The 25,913-nt window shown below is 40.2% G+C and overlaps 1 protein-coding gene across 1 annotated transcript; it reads left to right on the top strand.

The window, feature by feature from the left end:
* The first annotated feature begins 553 nt into the window (after positions 1 to 553).
* Positions 554 to 24,524, top strand: LOC109062839 (peroxisomal succinyl-coenzyme A thioesterase-like). Its single transcript, XM_042722320.1, has 11 exons — positions 554 to 688; positions 5,339 to 5,541; positions 6,683 to 6,782; positions 6,904 to 7,094; positions 7,256 to 7,419; positions 7,904 to 8,023; positions 8,118 to 8,200; positions 9,306 to 9,396; positions 9,504 to 9,584; positions 23,521 to 23,662; positions 23,798 to 24,524. The coding sequence occupies exons 1-11, from the start codon at positions 585 to 587 to the stop codon at positions 23,920 to 23,922; spliced, it is 1,404 nt and encodes a 467-aa protein (XP_042578254.1). The 5' UTR covers positions 554 to 584; the 3' UTR covers positions 23,923 to 24,524.
* The last annotated feature ends 1,389 nt before the right edge of the window (positions 24,525 to 25,913 follow it).

A 25,913-nucleotide genomic window follows, 5' to 3' on the forward strand; every position in this document is an offset into this window, starting at 1 on the left:
ATTTTGTTATGGAAGATATAGTTTAGGACAGGAAAGCAAATGCCTTTGTTGATTTTCAACCCAACATAACATTTTTTTTTTTTTTTGATGTAACTGGTTATCTCAATTTTTATATTAATACTATTTCAAGAGTGATGTTGCCATATATGTTACTTATAAAGTCATATATAATTTTCACATCTGTATATTCCCTGGGGGGATGAAAATACAAGTTTATAAGATATATAAAATCCCCAAAGTAAAATCTGTATATTATGTCTGGTGGCTCCTTTATTGGGATGATAGGTTCAGAACAATCCTGCCATGACTTGTGTTGACACGTTGTGTTTTGTGTTTGACCATGTGGTTGGTGTAACCAACTTAATGTGAGTTTTTAGGTTTGTTTGTCTTGCCATGTACTCTCATGTCTATGTAAACTATGTGAGCAGGGTGTTCTGTCCTGTGGGCCATGCCCCAGTTATGTTGCCGCCTAACCTGCACTGATCACCTCAGGCAATTTTTTTACCGTAATAAAAAGCCCATCATACTCTGTTCCTGAGTCATTGCCTTTCTCATTGCCTGCACCTGCACAACCATATACAATTATGTATTACTTCACTGCAGCATTTTTTAATTCTAAACTTAGGTGTGTGGCAAATTTGACAATATTAAAACAAATAAACCGTGTGGACAACTTGATTTCCTTAAGGTAAGCCATTTGACTTGTATAATCAGTGTTTTCTTCAGGATGAGAAATTATATAAAAATATTTTGATAGCCACATTTCATTTTTAGTAAATGTTATAAATGTTCAAAGGTATAAAAATGTTTAAATTAAAAATATAAAAGGTTACATTCACTGTAAATTCCTCATTTATTTATATTCTTACCAGGGAGTGGATAAATTGGTATTACAATTATGTTACATAAGTAAATAAATATTGTATTGAGGATAATTGAAGATTTTTTTTTTTTTTATCAGTTTAATTACATGGTAACACTTTAGTATAGGGACCAATTCTCATTATTAACTAGTTTCTTATTAGCATGCCTATTATTAACATAAAGCACATATTCTGCATGACCATATTCTACATCCCTAATCCTACCCTATCCCTAATCCACTCATACATGCATTATTATAAAAGACTCACGGGTACTTACTGTACTGTACGACTTCTGTACGCCACCGCAATCGCCTTTACCTTGATTGCAGTCTTCATTAGTCAAAGAATTACTAGCGAGACTGGTTATCCAGTCGAGAAAACATAGTTTGAGTCTCATCTGCCCATACAGTGGTGGGATGTTGACAATCTGTTCAGTCTGTACTTCAAACAGCGCGACTTTTGAGGGAGATTGGCTCTTCAGAGATAATCACAGAATATGACAGAGCACGTGTTTTAAAGCCAAACACACTGGAATGAATAATTCACTTAAAACGCAATGCGAGTCTCTGTTCTCTCTGCAATCTCTCTCTCATCCTTTATATTAACTCTGTTTTGGATGGATTGTTTGAATACATTCGCTTACTGGATCATTGGACTGAAAATTTCCCGGAGTTTAGCAGCTTAAAATGATCTGATTGCAAGCAGAGAAGCAAAATTGGGTTAAAGGGTTAGAATAAAAAACGTGCTTCAGTAATTTTGCATTTATTGCGTTAATAATAATTATTTTAACACGTTAAGGATTGTAAAATTAATCGCATGCTTTAACGGATTAACGATGACAGCGCTAATTCATTTATTATATTAATTTAAACAATTATTATTAAACAATTAAATTCATTTAGTAACATAGAAATATATATTAGAATAGGCTATATCTTTAGAGTTTAATAATTAATTATCTTCTTATCGATCCACTGGTTCACATTTATAACTGCATGATTCCTGCATTAAAATAAGGGGCGTTTTGGTCTAAACAAAGACCAAAGAATGAAAAATGCTAATTCATTCTTTGCCAGCAGGTGGCGCTTTTCGCCAGTAAAAAACAAAGCAGCACAGCACCTGACTTTGAAACTTGCAGCGTTTATATTTATTCACTTAAACCATAGCCTTTTGAATTGTAAGCTACATCTCAATTTACATGTATATTTTGTTTGTTTTTTACTGGAGCACCACCTGAGTCTTATCCTCCCATGTCTACCAGTGATCCTTGTTTTACTCATACGGTACTCCCTGTGCAGATATCAATAGCATCACTGGGTTGTAGATTGCTAAATTGAGGGGGCAGATGGGTTGAAATTTGTATGTGTCGATTGTTTGAGAAGGATGTGTTTCATACAAGGTTTGGCAACTGGACAACCTTGGAATATGTTGACATGATTATTCATATAATGAGGTTTGGGCCAAACAGTATAGAAGCCAAGTATAGAAGTCAGTATAAGTTCTTTGTTTGGGCCATACAAATTACGGAAGTTTCACCGGAGGCGAATGTAGCAAACATAAAAGTGGGATTAGTGGGATTTTTAAAATTCAAAATACGGGAGAAAATACAGGAAAATATTTAAATGGGATTATAGTGGAATAGAATGGTAAAATACGGGAGAATCGCAGGAAAAATGGGATGGTTGACAGGTATGCCTGAATGGTTCATAAGCGGTTTGATTCTTGTATATTCACAGTCCTCTGCCTTGTTAAACCCAGCAACTTTCCAGATTTAGACTAATAATATTGCCCCTCCTGCCTATTATGAGCAAAGACTTGATTTTCACACATTTGGTAGCCCCATTCATTTCAAACTTATACGTTTATTGCACAGTTATGTTATATTCTGTTATACAATCATTATAATATACACATTATATTCATATAAATAGATTAGGCTATGTGAAAATTAATTTTTTTCTTCACTGTTATTTCAAAGCCTTAAAGGGTTAGTTCACCCAAAATGAAAATTAGCCCATTAATTACTCACACCCAAGTAATCCTAGGTGTATATGACTTTCTTCTTTCAGACGAATCCAGTTGGAGTTATATTAAAAATTGTCTTTGATCTTTTAAGCTGTTTCATGGCACTCAGCGGGTGTTGCATGCATCAGTCCAAAAGAAGTTAAATAAAAAGCGTCCCTCCATTAAAAAATTGTCTCACATGGCTCCGGGGGATGAACAAAGGCCTTCTGTAGCGAATCGAAGGCCTATGTTCACCCCCCAAAGCCGTATAAGACACTATTTTTATGGATGGGCGATTTATATTTAACTTCTTTTGGACTGATGCAAGCAACACCCGGAGTACCATGAAACAGCTAAAAAGTTCAAAGAAAATTTTTAATATAACCCTGACTAGGTTAGTCTGAAAGAAGAAAGTCATATACACCAAGGATGAATTGAGGGTGAGTAACATATGGGCTAATTTTAATTAGGATGTAGAAATGTTTAACAATTTACAGCATATTAAATAACGACAATATTAATTATATTACTTTTTATCCTGTGGGCCAGTGAAAATGCCATGTCACGACAACAACCCATATATATATATATATATATATATATATATATATATATATATATATATATATATACATATATACATATATATATATATACACACAGACACACAGTGCCATGAAAAGTTTTTTTTTTTTTTGCATATTTGTCATTTAAAAGATTCAGATCATCAAACAAATTTTAATATTACACAAAGATAATGCAAGTAAATTTTTGAATGATGATTTCATTTATTAAGGAAAAAAAAAGCTGTTCCAATGTATCTGCCCCATGTGAAAAAATGAATTGCCCCCTCCTGTTAAATCATGTAAGAACTGTGATTAACCACACTATTTTAGAAAGATGAGTAAAATTTCACTAGCCACACCCAGGTTTACAGCCAGACCTGTTGAATCAAGAAATCACTAATATAGAACCTGACTGACAAAATGAAGCATGCTTAAAGAGCAACACATCATGCCACGATCTAAAGAAATTCAAGAACAGATATGAAACAAAATAGTTGACGTGTATCAGTCTAGAAAGGGGTATAAAGCCATTTCTGATGCTTTGGGACTCCAGCAATCCACGGTCAGAGACATTATCCACAAATGGAGAAAACTTGGAACAGTGGTGAACCTTCCCATGAGTGGCCGGCCTACCAAAACTACTCCAAGAGCACAATGATGACTCATCCAGGAGGTCATAAAAGAACCCAGAACAACATCTAAAGAACTGCAGGCCTTACTTGCCTCAATTAAGGTCAGTGTTTTTGTTTCAACAATAAGACAGAGACTGTACAAAAATGGCATCCATGGGAGAGTTCCAAGGCAAAAGCCATTGCTGACCAAAAATAACACAAAGGCTTGGCTCACATTTGCCAAAAATATCTTGATTATCCCCAAGGCTTTTAGGCAAATATTCTGTAATTTCTGTAACTTTTTGGAAGGTATGTGTCCTGTTACATCTGTCGTAAAACCAACACAGCATTTCATAAAACGAACATCATACCAACAGTCAAAAATGGTGGTGGTAGTGTGATGGTCTGGGGCTGCTTTGCAGCTTTAGGACCTGGACGACTTGCCATAATTGATGGAAGTGTGCTTTTTTTGAGTTTTGGAGTGGCCAAGTCAAAGTCTAGACTTAAATCCAATTGAAATGCTGTGACTTTAAACAGTCCATTCATGATCGAAAACCGTCCAATATGGCTGATTTAAAACAATTCTGCAAAGAAGAGTATGCCAATATTCCTCCATAGTGATGTGAAAGACTCATTGTCGGTTATCGCAAACGCTTGTTTGCAGTTGTCGCTGCCAAGGATGGCACAACCAGTTATTAGATTTAGGGGGCAATTACTTTTTCATGGAGTGCCAGGCAGGTTTGGACAGCTTTTTTCCCTTAATAAAAGAAATCTTTGTTTCAAAACTGCATTTTGTATTTACTCGGGTTATCTTCGTGTAATATTAAAATTTGTTTGATGATCTGAATCTTTTTTAAGTGTGACAAATATGCAAAAAAAAAAAAAAAAAGATTAAAAAGAAAAAAGAACAGGAAGGTGGCAAAAACTTTTTATATATATATATATGCATGTGTGTGTATATAGGCCTTAGGGATTACATGGATATTTTATGGACATGTTGAGTGGGGTAGAGTAACGCTATTTAATCTCTGACTGGCAGATCTGTGTCAGACCATGGTTTTTGTTTAGCATTTTAAATGTTTACCCCCTATTTAACCTTGAAATAGAGAATTAAAATGTGCTGGGTAGGTTCTGTGGTTTGGTCTGCAGCTAGAATTTTTTCACAATAGATATTTGGACACTCTGAATAGGATGTCTTCGGTCTACCATTCATATTCCTTAACACAATTGCTATTCTTTATGGTAAGCCAGAAGAAAATTTCAGATGCTATTTTCACATGTATTCTAATAGGTCTGTGAGCACTCAGAAGAGGACATGCCCTTTGCTCTCTGTTCAGCCCGTTCGAGGACTGTTGGATGAGAAGTTTCAGATTGCGGTAACAAATTTACCACCAAATCAAAAAGTGACACTACACTCTCTGCATCAGTCAGATGACAAGGACTTCTGGGAGGCATTTGGACACTATGTCAGTGATGAACATGGATCAGTGACAGGTGTGTAGTACAGTCTAATGCATGATTTGATTCTGGCAGTTATTGGGAGCAAGTGGAGTGAGATCAGGAGAAATGTGACATGGGTTCTCTTTGACTAATTGATGAGCTGCTGGATTCAAGCTCATCTGTAGATACTTAGTCATGCTGGTTAGCAGGGCATTGCAGTAGTCTATTATTGAAATGACAAGAACTTGGTTGAGGAGCTGTGCATTGTTTTTTGACAAGAAAGATCTGATTTTCCAGTGTTATAAAGGGCAAATTTGCCTGAATGTGCCATTGTTAAAATTTTGGTGGCAAAGCTCAGCTGCTCATGAAACATTTCCAAGGTTTCATACTGTTCCATTTGGCATTAGGTCTATCAGCCCCCAGTTGGATTACAAGGAGCTCCATTTTAACAAAGCTGATGCTCCTTTATACAAGCTCCTTATAACAGCATAAGTCATGTTTTGGATTAAAGTGGAAATTACATCAGCTAGGTACTAGCCAGGTTTGCCAAGATGGTCTATCAGCCCTAACCAGGTTAACCATCAACCAGCTGATTGGACAAGTTTATGGCCATAAATTACATAAAATAAATGAATTACAGCTAGGTCCTACTTAAACTAGATAGAAACTAAGTAAATTTATATTCAAATGGGACTTGTTTTCCAGGAGAACTTTAGTGAAATTAAAGTTTCAGAGATATACTGGCTTAATGGTTAGAGAGTCGGACTTGTAACCCAAAAGTCATGGGTACAGTCTCAGTACCAACAGGGATTGGAGGTGGGAAGAGTGAAGGACCAGCACTGTCTTCCACCTTTAATACCATGACTGTGGTGAGAACCTTGAGCAAGGCACCGAACCCCCAACTGCTCCCAGGGTGCTGCAGCAAAAATTGCTGCCCACTGCTCCGGGTGTGGGTGTGTGTGTGTGTGTTCACTGCTCACTACTCTGTGTGTGCACTTGAATGGTTTAAATGCAGGGCACAAATTCCAAGTCACATCACTTCCAAATTCCAAAGCAAATTATCTACAGATTTTCAGCAAGGATTTCCAAATAACAAAAACTTTAAAACTGGTCATTTTGATATCAGTTTCGGGGAAGATACACATCTAGATTTGCAAGTACATGTTGTGGATGCATGCTGTCATATATAATTTAGGGTTCAAAGATGAAAGTTTGGGAGGCACTTATGATGGCACAGAGCCAATGGGGTTGCTGTGGAGCATGAGGCCCATACCAGGAAGTCGACATGGACTCAGGTAGCTTTGACTAGAAAAATGTGATGTGGGCTTTTTATTACCAAGTTTAAATTCAGATTTAATTTTTATGTGAGGAGCTTGGAAGCCAGAAGTCACCTAACTACTGTTCTTTTTACGCTAGGATACGTAAGAGGGACATTTTCAGACCAATGGAAGTTCGTATTTCAGTATACAGTGGGCATCTATCTCAAGGATTCAGTCAGCAAACACCCCTGACCACCAGAGTCATAGAACGCTGGTACGTCGCACCAGGTGTGCAGCGGGTGAACATCAGGGAGAAAGGAGTACGAGGAACATTATTCCTGCCTCCAGGTACAAATATCCATATTAGATTTCTAATCACCCACAACCATTCATGTTCAATTTTGACATTGTTTCATATTCCCCGGTTTCCCAAGGGGTTGATTTATATTTGATTTTGTGTTAAATACGTTATGTAAATTGCTTGAAAATGACTTGCCAAGTTTTTTTAGGCTCCGGGCCATACCCAGGAGTGCTGGACCTGTGGGGAGTAGGTGGTGATTTCGTTGAGTACCGTTCTGCCCTGCTTGCATCTCATGGCTTTGCATCCATGGCACTTGAGTACCTCACTCCAGAAGACCTGAGCCTGGAAGACACTGATGCTTCTTACTTTGAGGTAATTCAGAACTTTTGGTTTAAAAATGTGGACCAACTTGACATGACATTTGATGTAGTTTGGCATTGTAATTACCTGCCTGTTGTTCCGGAGGAACTGTTTCAGCACCCACTCAGATTTTCGGGCCATAAAAGCACATGTGATAATATATGGAGTTGATTTGCCATATGCTTAGACTGCTGAGTTTTAGCTTAATTAATTATCACAACATCTCATTATCTGTGACAAAGAAGGTGGTCACATATTGGATGAATGCCAAAAAAAAATAACAAAAAAAATAAATAATAATAAAATAAAAACACTGTCCATCAGCAGGAGAACAGTCCTCCATCCCGAACCTTCACTCAAAATGTAAATTCCATTTGGATTGAGTGCATGCAAACCTGGACCCAAAGTTGGGTTATGTTGTGGGACAACTGTATATAGTCTTTATATAGTCTTTACAGATATGCATGTTTATGTACTGTATACATGTTTCCTGTAGAAAGCATACCAGATCCTGAATAATCATCCAATGGTAAAGAAGGATCATTTGGCTGTTCTTGGGCTAAGTTTGGGAAGTGCCATCACACTCAGTATGGCGTCCTACTCCAAAGTCATTAAGGTTTGCTTGGCACATCTAAACACGTGTATCTACATTTTAAATGCAGATTATTTGTATTACATTCCATATTTTGGTGTGTCTTTTTATTGTGCAGCCCCAGTGTTGTGTGTGCATAAGTGGAAGTCATCTGATGCCTGTTGAAAAATCCCTCTCTGAACTCTTTGAGCTGATGAAAAGGTTAGACACAGAAACCATGAGGATGTAGGATTAGGATGTTATGGCATTATAAGTGTTTAGCTTTTATCATACTTTTAATTACACAGAGTTCCACCACAATCATTTGAGCACTTAAGTCGCAGTTAAGTGTGTGTGTATGTAGTAAAAGAGGTATGAAGCACCAAACAGAAAATAATGACATAAAATAGGGTGACCAAACGTGCTATTTTCCCAGGACACGTCCTGGCCACGATTTCTATATTGCCTAAAATATCCACGTTTTGGCTTTGGTTTCCTGTTTTCATACTTAATGAAGGTAATGATCATTTGACCAATAACATGCAGACATTGTACATAATCGACCAATCGTGGGATCTGCAGAGAAAGGTCAAAGCAAAGCAAATATCTGTACATATTAGTGTTCGACTTGAAGCAGCACTGAGCATACTGATCGGTGTATAACATCAAAGTTCCGTAAGAGCGATTCAAAAGCACAAGAAGCCATCTGCTCTCTAGAGCTCTCACGGTACTTTGTCGTACAACAATTGGTTTGTGCAGCCAAACAAAGCTAAAACGTGGATATTTTAGGCAATATAGAAATCCTGGCCAGGACATGTACTGGGAAAATGCCACGTTTGGTCACCCTAACATAAAATCTGAATATATAAATTATATAAATGTAAACTGTGAATATATAGAAGTAAATCTGAATATACACATATAGGTCTGAATTTATACAAGTAAAGCAGAATATATTTATAAATCTGAATATATATTTATAAATCTGAATATATAAATGTAATTCTAAATATATAATTGTAAGTCTGAATTTATAGACAAATCTGAATATATAAATGTTAATCAGAACATATAGTTATAAGTCTGAATATATAAATGTAAATCGTTAAATGTAGTTATAATTCTGAATATATAAATGTTAATTGTAATATGTAGATGTAAGTGTAACTATATAAATGTAAATTGTTTATACACACACACACACACACACACATATACATACATTGTGTTCACACTATTAAACAACTGTAATATTGAGTAAATCTGTCCATTGTGAATATTTTACTAATGTTAAAAATAAAAATATATATATATTTTTTAATTCCAGCCATGCAGATAAGCTATGTGTGAATGAGGACAACCAGGTTATCCTCAGAAATCTGATCTTATCACTTCCCTGTCAAAGTGCCAAAGTTGATGTGAGTATATATCATGATGGATTTGTTGATCTGTTTGTCTAGTTTTTAATCTATTTTTAATAATTTGTTTTTCTGTTAACGCCAATCATCTTTTAAAATGCACACAGGTTGGGAGAATAAAGTGTCCTCTTCTGTTGGTGAATGGTGATGATGATCAGACTCTTCCTGCAGTGGAATCTGCTGAAGACGTGAGTTACATATTTTTCAGTTCTGTCACAGTAAGCTTATAACTAAACATTGCTTTCTACTGTAACATAAAACAGAGCAAACTTCAAAACTTCATTAAAAGTTCATGGAACACTAAATTACATTTTCTGACATTTTAACTGAGGTGTTTGTGTTGTACATCATTGCAGACAATGTTAGCATCTGTTAATTTTAATTGTATGAGAAAACGTCTCAGGTTACGTATGTAACCATGGTTCCCTGAAAAGGGAACGAGACACTGCATCTGCTAAGGGTCACTATGGAGAGTGCCTTCAGTGTGACCGGTGTCTGAAGCTTACATTTGAGCATGACAATAACATTGGCTAGTTACAGCCTGTGACATTATCGCCCAGTGTGACCACAGTATAAAAGGGCACCGGGAGAGCACGTCATCCACTTCTTTGTCTTAAGCTTATGTGCGAAGCATGGCAAGGGACCTAGAGGACGCAGTGTCTCGTTCCCTTCTAAGGGAACCATGGTTACATATGTAACCTGAGACATTCCCCTCCAAGGGAACTTAAAACTGCATCCTCTAGGGGTCACTGTGGGGAACAGTATACCCACGCCAAAATGTTGTACATGATTGTGTTTTTGAGAAAACAACATTTATGTGTGGTCAGTGAAAAACTAAAATTTTGAAGTCACTGAAATAAGGTCATAAAACTGTAACCGGGTGGTCAGGAAAAAGAAACACACACGGCAACAGATTAATTTGTTTGTATAGGGGTTTTATCTGACTGCTGTTTTTTTTACTTAAAAGAAGTTACAGCGGTCGGCGGAAACACAGCTGAGCAAAAATAAATAAATACAAATAAATAATACACAAGAAAATAGGAAAAGTAAGAAAAATTACTAAATTCAAATTATTACTCCCAAGAGTTACACAGTGTAATGACACTGAAGACTTACAGAAAGAAAAAATAATAATAATGAAATGTTTCACCGGTTCCAATGTAACAAAAACAAAAATGTAGATTAACAACAGATTAACACTGGTTGAAAAGCAGTAGGAGACACACACTCCCAAATAATTTACTCTGGAGTGAGCACAACCAAAAATATCTTGATACTTGATCAGGCCGTGTAGACAAAGTGCAAAGGAACACTTAGATAAATGTTTTTAGCTTCACCAAAATCCTGAATCCTTATGCAAACATGGTCAAAAAGTGAGGTACTGACACAGTAAAGAATACGGTAGTGCTATGGTACAAAGAAGAGATAAAAGAAACACATTAATAAAGTAATCTCATCTCTGCTCTCACAATAACCACCTTTTTCACATGAAAGCACATTGTTAAACATTAAAACAGGAGTTTTAACAGGACTGATAGCATTTGTACAATCCCAGATACTAACACAAGAACAGAACAAGAAATACTGAACTTGAACTGGAAACTTCCACTATCACCCGACGCAAGGTTCACATGGATCACACACGATCTGATCTCATCTACAGAGAATTACACATCGAAAGTTCACACAAACAGGTCTCTGGTTCTCTCGGATATCAAAGAAAGGTTTTACCGTAATATTTACCCAGAAAGACAGCATCACTTCATAATAAATCTCCCTGATGCCAACACCACGACATGGCACTCGGCAGCTACATCGGATTATGACAAAATGGCTGTTCTATTCACGCACATGCAAACAGGAAATCTCGCGGGCAGAGATCGGTGATCTCTTAAAGGGGCCATACACTGTTTTAACACACATTAAAAACATGCTGTATTTATACCTCTGGCCACAAAACACCCAATGAACATTTGTTCACAAGACTGTCAAACCTGGAGCTTGTAGCCTAGAATTTTTGCTTCAAAATGATGTGAAAATCATCTTGTTTACTCGCTCACAGAAAACAATAGATTAATTTAAATTTTCTAAGACACTTTTTGTTTTGAAAGGGCATATGCCTGATTGACCATCAATATTAGTGTGATTCACACCTGAGAAAACAAAAGCCAGCATAATGAGCTACATAATGAGCCTTTCAATCAGGTGTGTGACCAAGAAGGCTCACCTGAGCTGGAGGGCTATGGTTAGAAAGGAAACGCTTGTCAACGCAGCCTCGAGGCGTCACTTTCTTGGCCCACTTTCACGGCAAGTCAAGCCTCACCATGGCTCAATCCATAACTTCAAGCAGCTCATTATACGTGGGGCAGGAGGATTATGAGGACTCAGTCTTGACTTCTTCATCCTCATCTGCAGTGTTGGGCAGTAACGCATTACTTGAGGCAGAGATTGATACACGGGAAAACAGGCAAGGAAGGACTAGACTAAACGAGGAACTATGAATAAGACAAAACTAGGACAATAGACTGGCTCCGTATCGCAGCTGACACTGGGAGAGTGAAAAACACAGAACAATACTCAGTGATCTGAGCAGCAAATGAACAGGTGTTATATAGGGAGTCTGACTGATTGCAGCTGTGTCATTAGTGCAATGGATCGTGCGATATGTAGTCTGGGGTATAGTGTGTAGTGTGAGAGTCTGTGTGGTGGATAATGACCTCTGGTGGTGAACAAACAGAGTTCGTAGACCAGATTCATGACAGCAGCATTGAGCAATGAAGTGCTGAAATTTGCTGCTCACGAATCCTCTCATTAAAACACACAAATTTCAGACATTATGAAAGATTCTTTATGCATATATTTATTGTGTTATAACAGAGATTTGTGAGACTGCGATGAACTGAGATAACTTTTAGCAGTGCTCTTTGCTGGCATTCTGCCATGCCAAACCATGAACGCAGCAGCCTATGCTTACTTTAGTTAAAAATAACAGTGTTTTGTGAATGTTGATGCTTTAATAAATATTTATCAGGAGCGTGTATGCTGGGATTTCATACATTTCATGGAGAAAAAAGTAACGTAAATAGTAATGTAACTAATTACTAATTACTTTTGAAATAAAGTAATCAGAACAGTAACGTGATTACTTTTAAAATGAGTAATTTGATTACATTTTCAGAGTAACTTGCCCAACACTACTCATCAGACATCTCCTGCTCAGTCTGGCTTTGACCCAGTAGAGCACTAGCTGCTGGATCAGACAACGTAAGAGAGATAGCATCGTTGTCCAGCAGCTAACTCTCATCTGTCACTGATGAGCACTAAAGGAAAATACGCTTTTTTAACTCATCAGCCAGGTCCATCTGTGATCCCCACAAGCTCATTTCCTTCTGTGCCTCAGGTCCTGAACCACGGGCAACTGATGGCTGTCCCTCTTTCCTCAAAAAGGGAAACAAACGAGAGCAGAGCTTTTTCATAGAAAAAAGCTCGCAGTGTGTGCAATCTGCCCCCTCGAGGACATGCTCTTCGCCCAAACAAAAGACACAAAGATTGTGTGTGTCATCTGGTGTCAAATAACGAGGACACGGATCCACACACTTCTTAAATGCCTTACTAGTGCCCAACATTGTAAGGAAGAGTAATCGTTCTTACCGGAAATGAACGCTTCAAACAAAACAGTCCTGAAGACAAAGAAGAGGATGTTGTGTTCTCCCAGTGCCCTTTTATACTGTGGTCGTGGCTGGTGATGACGTCACATAACGAGGTGTCAAATAACGAGGACACGGATCCACACACTTCTTAAATGCCTTACTAGTGCCCGCCATGGTAAGGAAGAGTAATTGTTCTTACCGGAAATGCACGCTTCAAACAAAACAGTCCTGAAGACAAAGAAGAGGATGATGTGTTCTCCCAGTGCCCTTTTATACTGTGGTCGTGGCTGGTGATGACGTCACAGGCCGTCACCGGCCAATGTTATTGTCATGTTTAGATGTATGTTTCAGACACTGATCACGCTGAAGGCATGCCCCATAGTGACCCCTAGAGGATGCAGTTTGAGGTTGCCTCGGAAGGGAACTGGTTAATTTTGAGCTTTTCTGCATTATGTTCATTCCACCAGCCAGGAACAGTGAACGAAAAAGTTCTGGAAAGTGACTTTGTGCCTCTCTGTGATGGTACCATGAGGCATCGCTCACTCATAGATCTCAGACTTCTGGAGGGGATGTAGATTCTCAAAAGTGAGTGGAAGTAGGAGGGTGCTGAGCCTGTGGCATGAATGTCTTGAACTTGATGCAAGCTGCAACCGGGAGCCAGTGCCGGGAGATAAAGAGAGGTGTGACATGGGCCCTTTTGGGTTCATCGAAGACCAGTCGTGCTGCTGAATTCTGAATCATTTGTAAAGGTTTGATTGTGCGTTGGAAGTCCAGCCAGAAGGGCATTGCAGTAGTCCAGTCTAGAAATGACAAGGGCCTGGACAAGAAGTTGTGCAGCATGCTCCCTTAGGAAGGAGCTAATTTTTCTGATGTTGTGCAATGCAAACCTGCAAGATCGAGTAGGTTTTGCAATGTGGTCTTTGAAAGTCAGCTGGTTATCCAAGATTACACCAAGATTTCTGACCAAACTTGATGGGGTAATTGTTGATGAACCCAACTAGATACTGAAATCATGCTGTAGAGTCGGAGTGGCAGGAAAGATGAGAAGCTCAGTCTTTGTCAGGTTGAGCTGTAGGTGATGTTCTTTCATTCATGCTGTGATGTTCTGCAGGCAGCCTGAGATCCGTGCAGCTACCGATCGATCATCTGGTTGAAATGAGAGATAGAACTGTCTGTCATCAGCATAGCAATGGTAGGAAAAACCATGTGCCTGTATGATGGGACCTAGTGATGCAGTGTTTATATGGAGAAGAGTAGAGGTCCAAGAACTCATCTCTGCGGAATACCGGTGAGCAGTTGATGTGCTTTGGAAACCTCCCCTCCCCATGTCACCTTTAAAGACCAATCATTGAGATAGGATTCAATGTAAAGTGGAATCCCTGTGGAGAACAAACTCGTGAGACTAGCATATCTCAGAGATGTGCATGCTGCGCATACGTCCGGTGTCATCTGCTGGAACGCCTATGACAGATCTGTCCACATATGACAGATACCGGAAGTGAGAGAAAAGTGCTAGGATGCCTCGAAGATGAGTAAAACAAAGGCTAATTTTCATATTCGGGTGAACTAACCCTTTAAGTCCAGTTGCTTGCCAGATTTGTGAGTGCTTGTGGTGGTAAGGCATTTGAAGTCAAATGAAGCTGGGAGTGAATGGAAATCTGCAGCATAAGGCAAAGTTACCAGAGACTATGAGTGGACTGCCATCCTCAGGGAATGAGGACAGCAGCCCATCCAGCTCTTTTAGGAAGGTCCCCAGTTGCCCAGGAGAGCGATAAATGACATACAACAAATACAACATGGAATTTTATCCGAGCTGTTACAGTAATAGCATGAGATTCAAATGAGTTATTATTGCAAATAGGGTAGCATAGGTAGAGTATTTTGCAATTATTAGAAACGAGAAGACCAGCACCTCCATCCCTCCCAACCTGTCAGTGGGTTTGAGAGAAGGAGAAGTTTTTAGAGAGAGCAGCAAGGGTTACTGAGTCTTCTGGATGAATCCAGGTCTCAGTCAAGCCCAAGATGCTAAGTGCAGTATGAGAAGCAATAGCAGGAATAAGGTTTTGTTGACAGCAGACTGATAATTCCAGAGACCCACAGAAAAAGAGAAAAGGTATCGAATAAGAGGAGCAGATAGAATGCAGGTTAGCAAAATTGCATTGCCATCTGCATTTAATGATAGAGCGTTGTTGTGAGACAACCGGAATCTATTGAAAACACGATAGAGGTGGAAAAGAGAAGATGGAAAGGGAAAATAGAAAAAAATACTTAAGTGCGTTGCCAGTTTTGTTGCTTGGTTAAAGTCATCCTGGTAAAAGTAGCAGTTCTTTACACTCGTAGATCCTTCTACCTGTTGCAAAATTGTCTGTGACCTCTTATAAAACCATGTCAGCTCATGGGCACCATATAAAACACCCCCGGCAACTTGGGCTAAAATGCCCCCAGAAGGCATCACTTCCCACTATGAAAGTTAATTACTGTAGTTACTGGATCAATATTACCATCGTGCATTTCAACCCTCACAATACCCACAAATTTTGGTCTTAATTTCCCATTCGCTTTATGTCATGTCATGCCTCGTCTCGTCCTGTTTATGTGGTACTGACACAGAGTTCAAATGTCCTGTAAAGAGACTAAACCTGTTGCGACGTGGCGGTGTCGCATCCGGTGTAGACTAGACATGGTTCACTGTTCCGCCGCCAAGCAAGTGGCACATTAACTCCTCATCTGCACACGCGCTCTCTTTGAATTAGGAATCGTTCCCACATTTCTTGTTAATATCTTTCATTTATCGCTGTGTCGTTTGTATTTGGCCAGTTTGGAGAAAGCATCACCAAAACTGACCAGCCCTGCGTTTGCGATCATGGGAACTTGAAGATACTTGTACAAACGCAGATGAGTGACATGAATGAAGATGGCTCCAGATCGGTGATATATTTGGTTTCCCAACAAGGTCCATAGACCAACACAAAATTGATTTGCTGAATACAGAATAAACTGTATTTTCCTGCGCTCAAATCTGCCAATCTAAAGGAAACGCTGTGTACGGCATTTGAGGTCATTTGAGAACGCATAAACATATAGTCTAAATAATACAATTTGCAACTATTAGTGTTATTACACTTGCATACAAAACTTTTTATTATGCTTGCGTGACATCACGTGCACTACGGCCAGTGGCAGTAGATGCGGTTCTCACGGCGACCGTCACAGCCCTACAATTATGGGCCATTATTCGAAGCATAAACCATAAAATATGTCCACCCTGACATGGACATATATTACTGTTAAATACGTTTTCATTGCAACATTAAGATACAAATTATATTTTCCGAAAGGTATGTGTAACGATTAGTCCACTGAAGGCGAGTGTAGATGAACCCAAGTGCAGTTTATTTACAGTGATAATCCAAACAATAAACAAAGACTTGACTTGCACAAACATGAACAGACTTGACTAGACTTGACTCGACGAGGCTTGAACAGACTTGGCATGAAACAGACTTGACTTGGCATGAAACAGACTAGACTCACCGACAGCAGGTTACAAACGTTACGTTAATACACGACAAGCGCTAATGACAAAAACATGACTACTTGTAACAAACAGTACAGGTCACATGACAAGAACAAACCAATGGGAAACAGACACATGACTAAGACAACCAAAGAGTAAACATAACTGATAAATCACATGACAAGACAATAAACCAATCAAAACATGACACAAACAGCATGAATCAAACTACAAAATAAAAGACATGAAAACAAGAACATGAAACAAAACCACAAAACAGACATTACAGTATGATGTCCCTTTCCTAAACAGGGTTATTTATTTGCTTTCAAATTATAAATGCATAAAATATTATGTAAACCATGTGTTTTTAGAGAAACTCATACAATTCACACATGTATTATTTTTTCTTATTTGGAGAAAACTTACTCGGTTACTAACGTAACCTCGGTTCTCTGAGATACGGAACGAGTACTGTGTCTGTTTAAGCAATAAAGACCGCCAAAGCCTGCCATAATGGGCAGGGTCATCTGGTTATATAAGCGGCAAATCGCCATAGGATCCTCAGGTTACTTCGACTGAACTGACGACTGAGTCGTGCAGCTACATAGCACGGCAAAGTACGCAGTACTCATTCCGTATCTCAGGGAACTGAGGTTACGTTAGTAACAGAGTACATTTCCTATCAATACTTCACTCATACTGCATCTGTTTAAGACACTTTGGGGAACCATTACAATCCCTCCATGCTACGCTAGAGAAATGACTAATACTTGCCTTAAGTACCAAAGGGGGCCCAGAGGGACCAAGTATTTTGTATGGAAGCCCCACAAAAGGCAGCAGGGCTAAACTTAAAGAGGTCAGCCCAGCCTTGTATAATCTTCCTGAAATAATTCAATACAGCTTCAGAACTCATACATGAAGTAGGCAAATGCCAAGCACTGGTTTTCATACGACAGAGCGCCCTGCTATGCAGAAAGGACCTGCATCTGTATGGCCAGGATGTCCAGACTATAGAATCTGGCAACTGTGGACGGCGTGGCCCAGCCGGCCACCGCACAAATTTCTGCAGTGGACACACCGCTAGACCAGGCCCAGGAAGAGGCAATGCCTCTAGTTGAGTGGGCTCCTTCATAGACTTTCAGTGCCCTGACGGTGCAGAGTAAGTTCAACTCTTGGTCTTGCTCTGAAGGAGGACGCGCCGATAGAGTTATTACCTTTGCTCTAAATGGAATAGAGAGAACTTTAGGTGCATAACGGTGCCTTTGTTTAAGGATGTCCTTAGAGTCGTTGGGCCCAAATTTGAGGCAGGTGGAGCTCACTGATAGCACCTGCAGATGTCCCATACACTTTACCAATGCTAATGCTAGTAGCAGAGCAGTCAGTACGGGCTGTACACCAGGCAGAGAAGACAGACCATTTAAGGTCATAAAGGTGTCTTGTAGACAGAACTCTAGCCTGAGTGATTGTGTTTAACACGTTCTTGGGGAGGCTCGCAAGCTCCCATCGAGAAGCCAACAGTGCAGAGCCCACAGCTGGTGCTGGGGGTGCCATATCGTTCCATTTGCCTGAGAGAGGAGATCCCGTTTGGTGGAAAGCTGGTTTGCCATCACACAGCACTCCCCAACCCGTGTTGGAGGCGTCTGTCGAGACCACTTTTCATCAGCAGACATTCTGCACATTCTGGCGCGGCTATCGCCCTCATTTGGGCTGAGTCTAAAACTGTTCCCAGGAACTATATCCATTGGCTGGGGGACAGCGCACTCTTGGCAAAATTGCCCCTTTGTCCCAGGCATTCTAAGTGGCTGAGGAGGAGGAATCTGTGAGATAGTAGCTCGTCCTCCAACTGGGCCAGAATGAGAGAGTCATCAAGGTAATTCGATGAGTAGGCTCGTCTGGCGAGAGCTTAAGTCACCCTACACGGCTTGGACGGGACTTCCAGCCGATGCCCGTGGGTCGGCACAGATGCGTGGCCACTGACTCAATCCAGGGGAGGCAGTCTGTCATATCCTTTTTCTTCAGCGCCGTCGACTGATGTGTGGTCGGGGTGAGGTGATGTTGGAAGTCGGTGAGGGTGGGGGGAGTTGAGGGTCCTGGTGGTCGGGTCGTGTAGGTGCGGGAAGAATGGTGAAGCTCGTTGTCGGGGGGCCTGACTGTGCCCTGGCAAGAACCACTAATCCAAATAGCTGCAGGTGGGCTCCTCTGGCAGAGACCACTCCAAATCCAGCTACTCCATAGCTTTAGACAGGACACAGAAAAGCTCGGCGTCCATGGCCATGCTGGGCTGTGCAGATGGCAAGGGGGCAGGTTCGACATACGAGCCCGACAGTTCCTTTGCATCTGAAGCCTCCAACGACATGTTGTCATCCATGGCATCCCACTCTCTGCCTCCGAATGAGACCAGATTGCTTGCAGCCGCAGAGGGATGCTTGTCTGGGAGTGAGAAGTGGACTGGAGAAACCTCTCTAAGTGGAGAGAGTGAGGCACGTTGGGGCTCAGCCAGCGTGGGCTCAATAGTCACCGAGCGCCGAGTTCCTCTGCCCCACTGTTTTTTCCTCACAGGCTCCTGGGCTCACGACAGTAGCAGTGTGGCATTTGCAGCAACGCTGAAAATTTACTCTGAAATTTGCCCTTTTATATTTCCAGATAGCGGCAGGGAACCGGAGACCGTCACTGCTGCAGGCGTGAGGGCAGCATGAAGCTGCGAGAATGGCCGAGCAGTAAGGGGTCTCTTAATCTGCAGCGAGGCTTGATCACAGAGAAGGCTTAGTAGTCTCGTAGAGCGAGGATCTAGTAGTCGTCACTGAGGGAGAATAATCTCAGGATCCTATGGCGATGTGGCGCTTATATAGACAAATGACCCCACCCATTCTGGCGGGCTTTACCAACATTGGCTTGTGCAGCTCCGCTGCCGAGCCAGTGTTTTTTTTTTTTTTTTTTTCTCTGCACGAAGCAATGGCCGTGCAGATACACTGTGTTATTGAAAGGCTTCAGTCTTCGGAGAAAAAGGAGTTTTTCCCAAAGCATCTCAAACAGATGCAGTATGAGTGAAGTAACGATAGAGACCTGATATTTGGATGCAGTTTTTTGTTTGCATGTTATCGCCACCACACCTAGCTATTGAAAACACTGGATTATATAGATAAGATTGAATTATTATTATATTTTCTTAAAGGGGCGGATTCCCCAATATGACAACCATTCAAGAAACATGGACAAACTCTTCTTATTTATTAAATAAAAATATTGTTTTTATTACCAAGTGATCAAAACACTCAAATTAAGTAATCTCTTATTTAACTAAATATTAATCTGAGAACAAAATTTTGGAATTTTATGATTTGACTATATTCTACTCTCATTCAAATTTAATGAGCAGTGCATGGGACATGGCAAAATACAACGCATCCAAATTTTATTTTAGTTATAAGAATAATGAAGACTGGACATCTCATACTCCCCCAGAATATGCGGAGTCAGAGCGGCACTCCCGGGCCGAAGGCTTCTAAGCAGAAGGCAGATCTGCAGACCATCATTCTTGCTAGATAGTCTTCAACTAAAGCATCCTGACTCCAATGGTCCAGGACTTCTGAGGTCGGGCCCCTCTGGGGAAGAGCAGTGTACACCTCATCATATAGTGCCCGTCTCTCCTCAGTGCCATCAGGAGTCTGGTTTGTCAACCTTGCCACCCCCAGTGCTTCAGGCCACAGCGGTTTCCAGCGAGTGCATCTCTCAGTATCCCCCTGGAAACGTAGCAGTTCTGGGAGGCTCGCTACCTCCTAGGAGGTCTCCAGAGTGACTAGATCGGCCGTCCCCTGCTGGACCTCAGCTTCAGGGCACCATGCTAGCCGCTCCAAGTACACCAGAGGTCAGTCTCAAGAGGAAGATTCTGCCAAATGTGTCTCAATGGGTCCTGCAAACTAAAAAGAGGCTACAAGATTCAAGGTCTCGTCCACCTCGGTTCTACGGGGTGTTTCCCACTCTGGTGGGCCCCGAGCAGGCTCTGGTCACAGAACAAGAAGTAAACACTCTCCTGAGGAAGGAGACCATCAAGGTGATCCCTCCTTTCAACAGAGAGTCTGGGTTCTACAGCCGGTACTTCATCATTCTGAAGAAAGATGGAGGGTTGCGTCCCTTTCTAGATCTTCTTCAGCTGAACCGTGCCTCAGGTTCAGAAAGCTGACATTCAATCAGGTCATGTCTCAATCACATCCCAGGACATGTTTGTCACTAAAGATTTGAAAGAGGTATACTTCCCATCCTTCCTCAACACAGGAAGTTCCTGAGGTTCGCTTTTGGGCGCAAAGCTTAACAGTGCTGGGTTCTTTCTTTTTGCGCAAGCATTGCTAGGTGTCCTCTCGCTACAGAGTGCTGAGGCCTCCACTCGCCAGAGCTCTTATAAGACAGCATCTATGAGTTGTAGGCTCTGGGTCCTCTGCGACTCCAGGGCATTTGCATATTGAACCATGTCAACGATTGGTTGATATTAACTCGTTCAGAGCATTTGGCGGCTCAACATCAAGATGTCATTCTCGCCCACATGGAAGAACTGGGGTTACGACTGAACGCCAAGAAAAGTGTGCTTCCCCATTACAGAGAACCACTTGTCTGGGCGTGGTGTGGGATTCGACCACAATGCAGGCACATCTGTCTCCTGGTCAGATCGAGTCGATCCTCGCGGCAGTCAAGAGAGTGAGAGAAGGCCAGTCACTCACTGTGAAACAGTTCCAAAAACTGTTGAGTCTGATGGCAGCTGCATCCAGCGTGATAACTTTTGGCCTGCTGTACATGAGACCCTTGCAGTGGTGGCTCAGGACCAAAGGGCTAACCCTGAGGGGAAACCCACTTCACATGATCAAGGTCACACGTTGCTGCTTTCGGGCCTTAGACATGTGGAGATAGCCTTGGTTCCTATCTCAGGGCCCGGTGCTGGGGACTCCTTGTCATTGTGTAATGCTTACATCAGATGCCTCCCTCACCATTTGGGGAGCAGTCAAGAGTGGCCGCTCAGCCCAGGGTCTGTGGAGCGGCCGCCACCTCATGTGGCACATCAGCTGCCTGGAGATGCTGGCCATGTTTCATGCATTGACCTCAGAGGCCACCATGTGTTGGTGCACACCAACAACACAGTGGTGGTCTCTTACATCAACCACCAGGAAGGTCTGTGTTCATGCCACCTTTACAGGCTGGCACACCAGATCCTTGTGTGTGCCCTAGGGAAACTCCTCTTCTTGAGAGCCGTACATATCCCAGGCCTTCTCAATCGGGAGCAGACATCCTGTCGGGGCAGGGACAGAGGCCTGGGGAATGGAGGCTCCAACCCAAGGGGATGGAGCTCATCTGGAGAGTGTTTGGACAGGCACAGATGTACCTGTTTGCAACTCAAGAGACTTTACACTGTTCCCTCTGGCTGTCTCTCACTCACCCAGCTCCTCTTGGACTGGATGCTATGGCTCAGACTTGGTCAAGGCTTTGTCTGTACACCTTCCCCCCTGGGAGTTCTGGAGAGAGTGCACCAGGACAGGGAGCCCAGTTCTGGCCAGGCCGAGTATGATTCTGTGATCTAATTTCCCTTCTTGACGGCTTTCCGTGGGAGATACCCATCAGAAAGGATCTCCTCTCTCAAGCAGGGCCTTCCCACTGCCTGGAGTTTTTTTGAACTGTGGGTGTGGCCAACTCATGTCTAGATTGGCTTTGATCGGCGCTTGTTTTTGCTGATTTAATTTGTTGAATCAGCCTTTTGGAATATCTGACAGATAGTAGACACATAGTTGCAAATTAATGAGAATTAGTTGACGTAGTTGGAAAGTTACTTATTGTTAGTAGAATGTCTAAGGTGGACTATTAAAATAAAGTGTAACTGATAAATTGAGAAATAAGTGACGTTGTGCATGTGTATTTTGTGTTCAGTCTATAGATATGTGTGCTGGCATGTAGTGTTTCTTAACAAAGTGACATTGTCAACTACTAGCCTGACATAAATAATACAGTGTTTTTAGTCATTTTCACAGATCAGTATGAACGGGGATCAGAAACATTCTGACAGCACTGTCATAATCAAGGACAGGAACTATTTGTTTTAAAAGTTTATTTAAAGGGGTCCTGAACTGACTTTTTATTATTTTGTACCATTTTCTGAGGTCTACTTATAATGCCATCAAGATTTTTTACATCAAAAAACATAATTTAGTAGTAATAAGCTATTTTCTGTCCTGTTTTTGACCCCCCCCCCCCCCCATCAGAACACTCTGTTTTAATAGGCATGGCAGATTGTAGACTACGAAGTAAATGCCCACTGCTATGACTGGCTAACACTTGTGTATGTTTGACAGATGGATGCATAAATACTCTTATCAAATATCAAACGATCTGTAATAACAGACGAAGCAAAATTAAAAAATCTTGTCTTTTTTTGTAAACAAATCTGCACTAAAAAAAGTGAACAAAGAACCAAGTTATCACTGATGCGGTCTGGAACTTTATTAAAAATAAAAGTTCATTCACTCTTTCCTAAAGTTGGGATCAGAAGGAAGACAATGCAAAGACAGTTTTTCCACAGCTTGGCACTCTACAGTATCTTGTCTTCGGAGCCATCTTTATCATTTGATTTGATTTCTGCATAGATCTACATGTTTGCCTCTCTCGTTATTAATACACTACATGCACAAATCGGTGGGTGGGGCTAAACAGGCAGTGATGTAGAAGCAGGCTTTGATCTTCTGCGGAGGCGGGGCTTATCCACACTTTTATATATGTCAAAATATCAAGGGCATTTTGGTTTCTCAGTTCATGACCCCTTTTAAAACTACAATTAAAAAAAAAAAAAAAAAAATTATATATATATATATATATATATATATATATATATATATATATATATATATATATATATATATATAAGTTGAAATGTATTCTCATCAATGATTTGGTTATTGACTACTGACCTTTTAAACCCAGATGGCGATGATGATGGAGAAAGCTGGAAATCGGCACTTGCTGGAAATCCTGATGTATCCTGATGCAGGTCATCTTATTGAACCTCCGTACTCACCTCACTTCCGTGCAACTAACTATAAACTAGAATGGACAAAGGAGAAAAGTATGAATGCATGATCTACTCTATCATTTCTTTTTGTTGTTTATAAGCCCACTCAATGTCAATTCTAATTTTATGTTTAGACTTGATTTGGGATTGTGTTTTACTTGTGAATGTGTGTTGTTATTGTTGCTGCAGTTGTCATGCTGTGGGGTGGGCAAACCAAACCGCATGCATACGCACAAGAGGACGCATGGAAGAAGATATTAGCATTTCTGTGGCAGCACCTGTCAGCACCTGTCAGCACCGTGACTTCATTTTAAGTGTCACCCATTTAAATGTAACCATTTTAAATCTCTGGTTTATTTTTAAATGGTGACATTATGATTCTGGAAGCTCTGTTGGCAGCCATCTTGAGAAGGTTAAACATTTAATTTCAAAATTTTTTTGAGAGATACATTTAAAGATTTTATTTAGTTTAGTTTTAAGTGTAAGTTTTTCCGAGTGATGAATGAACAGCAGAAAGTTGATACAATCACCCATTTATCCATGTTTATGCTACTGTGTCCATATCACCAAATAATAAGTAATCATTAAAAAGCAATAATGAAATTAATTTAGAATGAATTTGATTATCTATTAATGGATTATGGATTAATTGCATGGAAAACATCTGCTAGACACAGCAGTCTTCAGTGCTTCAAATCTGAAATGATGCCAGGATGTACTGTAATACGTTTCTGAAGTTTTTCATCTATAAAACGGATTTTAACACTCAAGCATCCTTCGTATAACAGCCCTTAATCTGTCCTTCATGGACAAATTTGGGCACAAAGGTCTCAGGTGTGATCCCAATTTTATTTATTTAATATTATTATAATATTTTAGAAATGTTCTATTACCACTTTCAATAAAATAAAATCTATCAAATTATGCAATTTTTGTGATTTTTTTTTTTACCTTTTTTATGTAAAATATGCTTATTTTATGCTATATTTAATATTTATTTTACTTCAGTAAAAAAAAAAAAAAAAAAAAAAAAATTCCAATAAGTTCAGACAGCCAAAACTTAAAAAACTGGTGACTTTGGTGACATCTGGTGGCTGATGATGGTATAAAAATATCAAAGTATCAAAAATATCAAAAGCCACTAGTTGGCAGTAGTTTTCAACGATGCATGCATGTGTATGTGTGTGTGAGAGAGAAACAGTGTTATTGTTTGACACATTAGCTGTGTCCCAAACTTAAGTGCGCATTTGAAGTGCGAATGCGTCACAGTGGCGCGACGAAGGGTGTCCCAAACTGAAGTGTGTGGACTCCGAAGTGTGGATGTGGCATCGTTGTTAACTTACAAAAATGATGATAATTCGGTGGCTAATTTAAAAATGTTCGTAAATCACCTGTAGGTAGCGCATTCATTCTGGTGTAAAATTAACGGTCGCCTGAGGGCGCTCTATGACCATTATCTTATCTGAGCTCAAAACGCTGCTCCGGAGAGTTTCAGGATACTAAAAAAAAACAATTACATAAAATTATGAACGTGTTAATGTGTGTTTATTTTTGTTCTTAGTATTTTAATAATATATGAACATAAAAGCATTACAAAACAAATAAATAATATACCATCAATGAAAACACACAGCTGACATGGAGGTATGTATAATTACAATAAAGTAATTTTGAGTGTTATTGGTATTAATAGTATATACATGTAATATAAAATTGCATATGTGACGATATTTTTGCAACCGTTCCAAGTCTCACGCGCAGTGTATACGTCACCGTCATAGACTGTATAAAAACAGGTCACCGTCCGAATCCGTTCACTTATTTCGTTCACTCCTTTCTGATTATAGTCCACTCAACTGATATACACTATATAGGGATTAGAGAATGAGTGAACGAGTGAGCGATTTCAGACACAGCTCTTATGGACACTTCGCACCCTACCATATCCCAGAATCACTTGCGTGCATATGACAAAGGTGTTTATATTCAGAGTGAGAGTTCTGTGGAGGACTTCACATTGAAATGTAAGTATTGTGTTTTCATTTACTCAAATACCTAGCGAAAGTGTTTAAAGCCAGGGTTTTTTTTTTAACATAAAGCCCACAAACAATAAGACAGCCAATATATAAGGCAATGGTCTTTCCCTTTGTTGTGTTTTTGAAGTGCTGTCATGCAAGAGATGTCTACAAATGTTTTAATCAAACTTCAGTATTTTGTATGCATGTCCTGCTGTGTCATATTTTCTAATGTTAAGATTGTTTCCATTTTCTTTTGTTTTAATACTATTCTGGAGAAAGTGAGCATG

Source organism: Cyprinus carpio, chromosome B4 (assembly GCF_018340385.1).
Source record: "Cyprinus carpio isolate SPL01 chromosome B4, ASM1834038v1, whole genome shotgun sequence".
Classification (NCBI taxonomy): Eukaryota; Metazoa; Chordata; class Actinopteri; order Cypriniformes; family Cyprinidae; genus Cyprinus; species Cyprinus carpio.

Bases quoted from the DNA above. Each gene is read 5' to 3' on its own strand.
- LOC109062839 (XM_042722320.1), top strand. From the start codon at position 585: ATGTATTACTTCACTGCAGCATTTTTTAATTCTAAACTTAGGTGTGTG. The intron at 5,542-6,682 runs GTGTGTAGTACA...TATATAATTTAG, and splicing joins TGAACATGGATCAGTGACAG to GGTTCAAAGATGAAAGTTTG. The intron at 23,663-23,797 runs GTATGAATGCAT...TTGTTGCTGCAG, and splicing joins AGAATGGACAAAGGAGAAAA to TTGTCATGCTGTGGGGTGGG.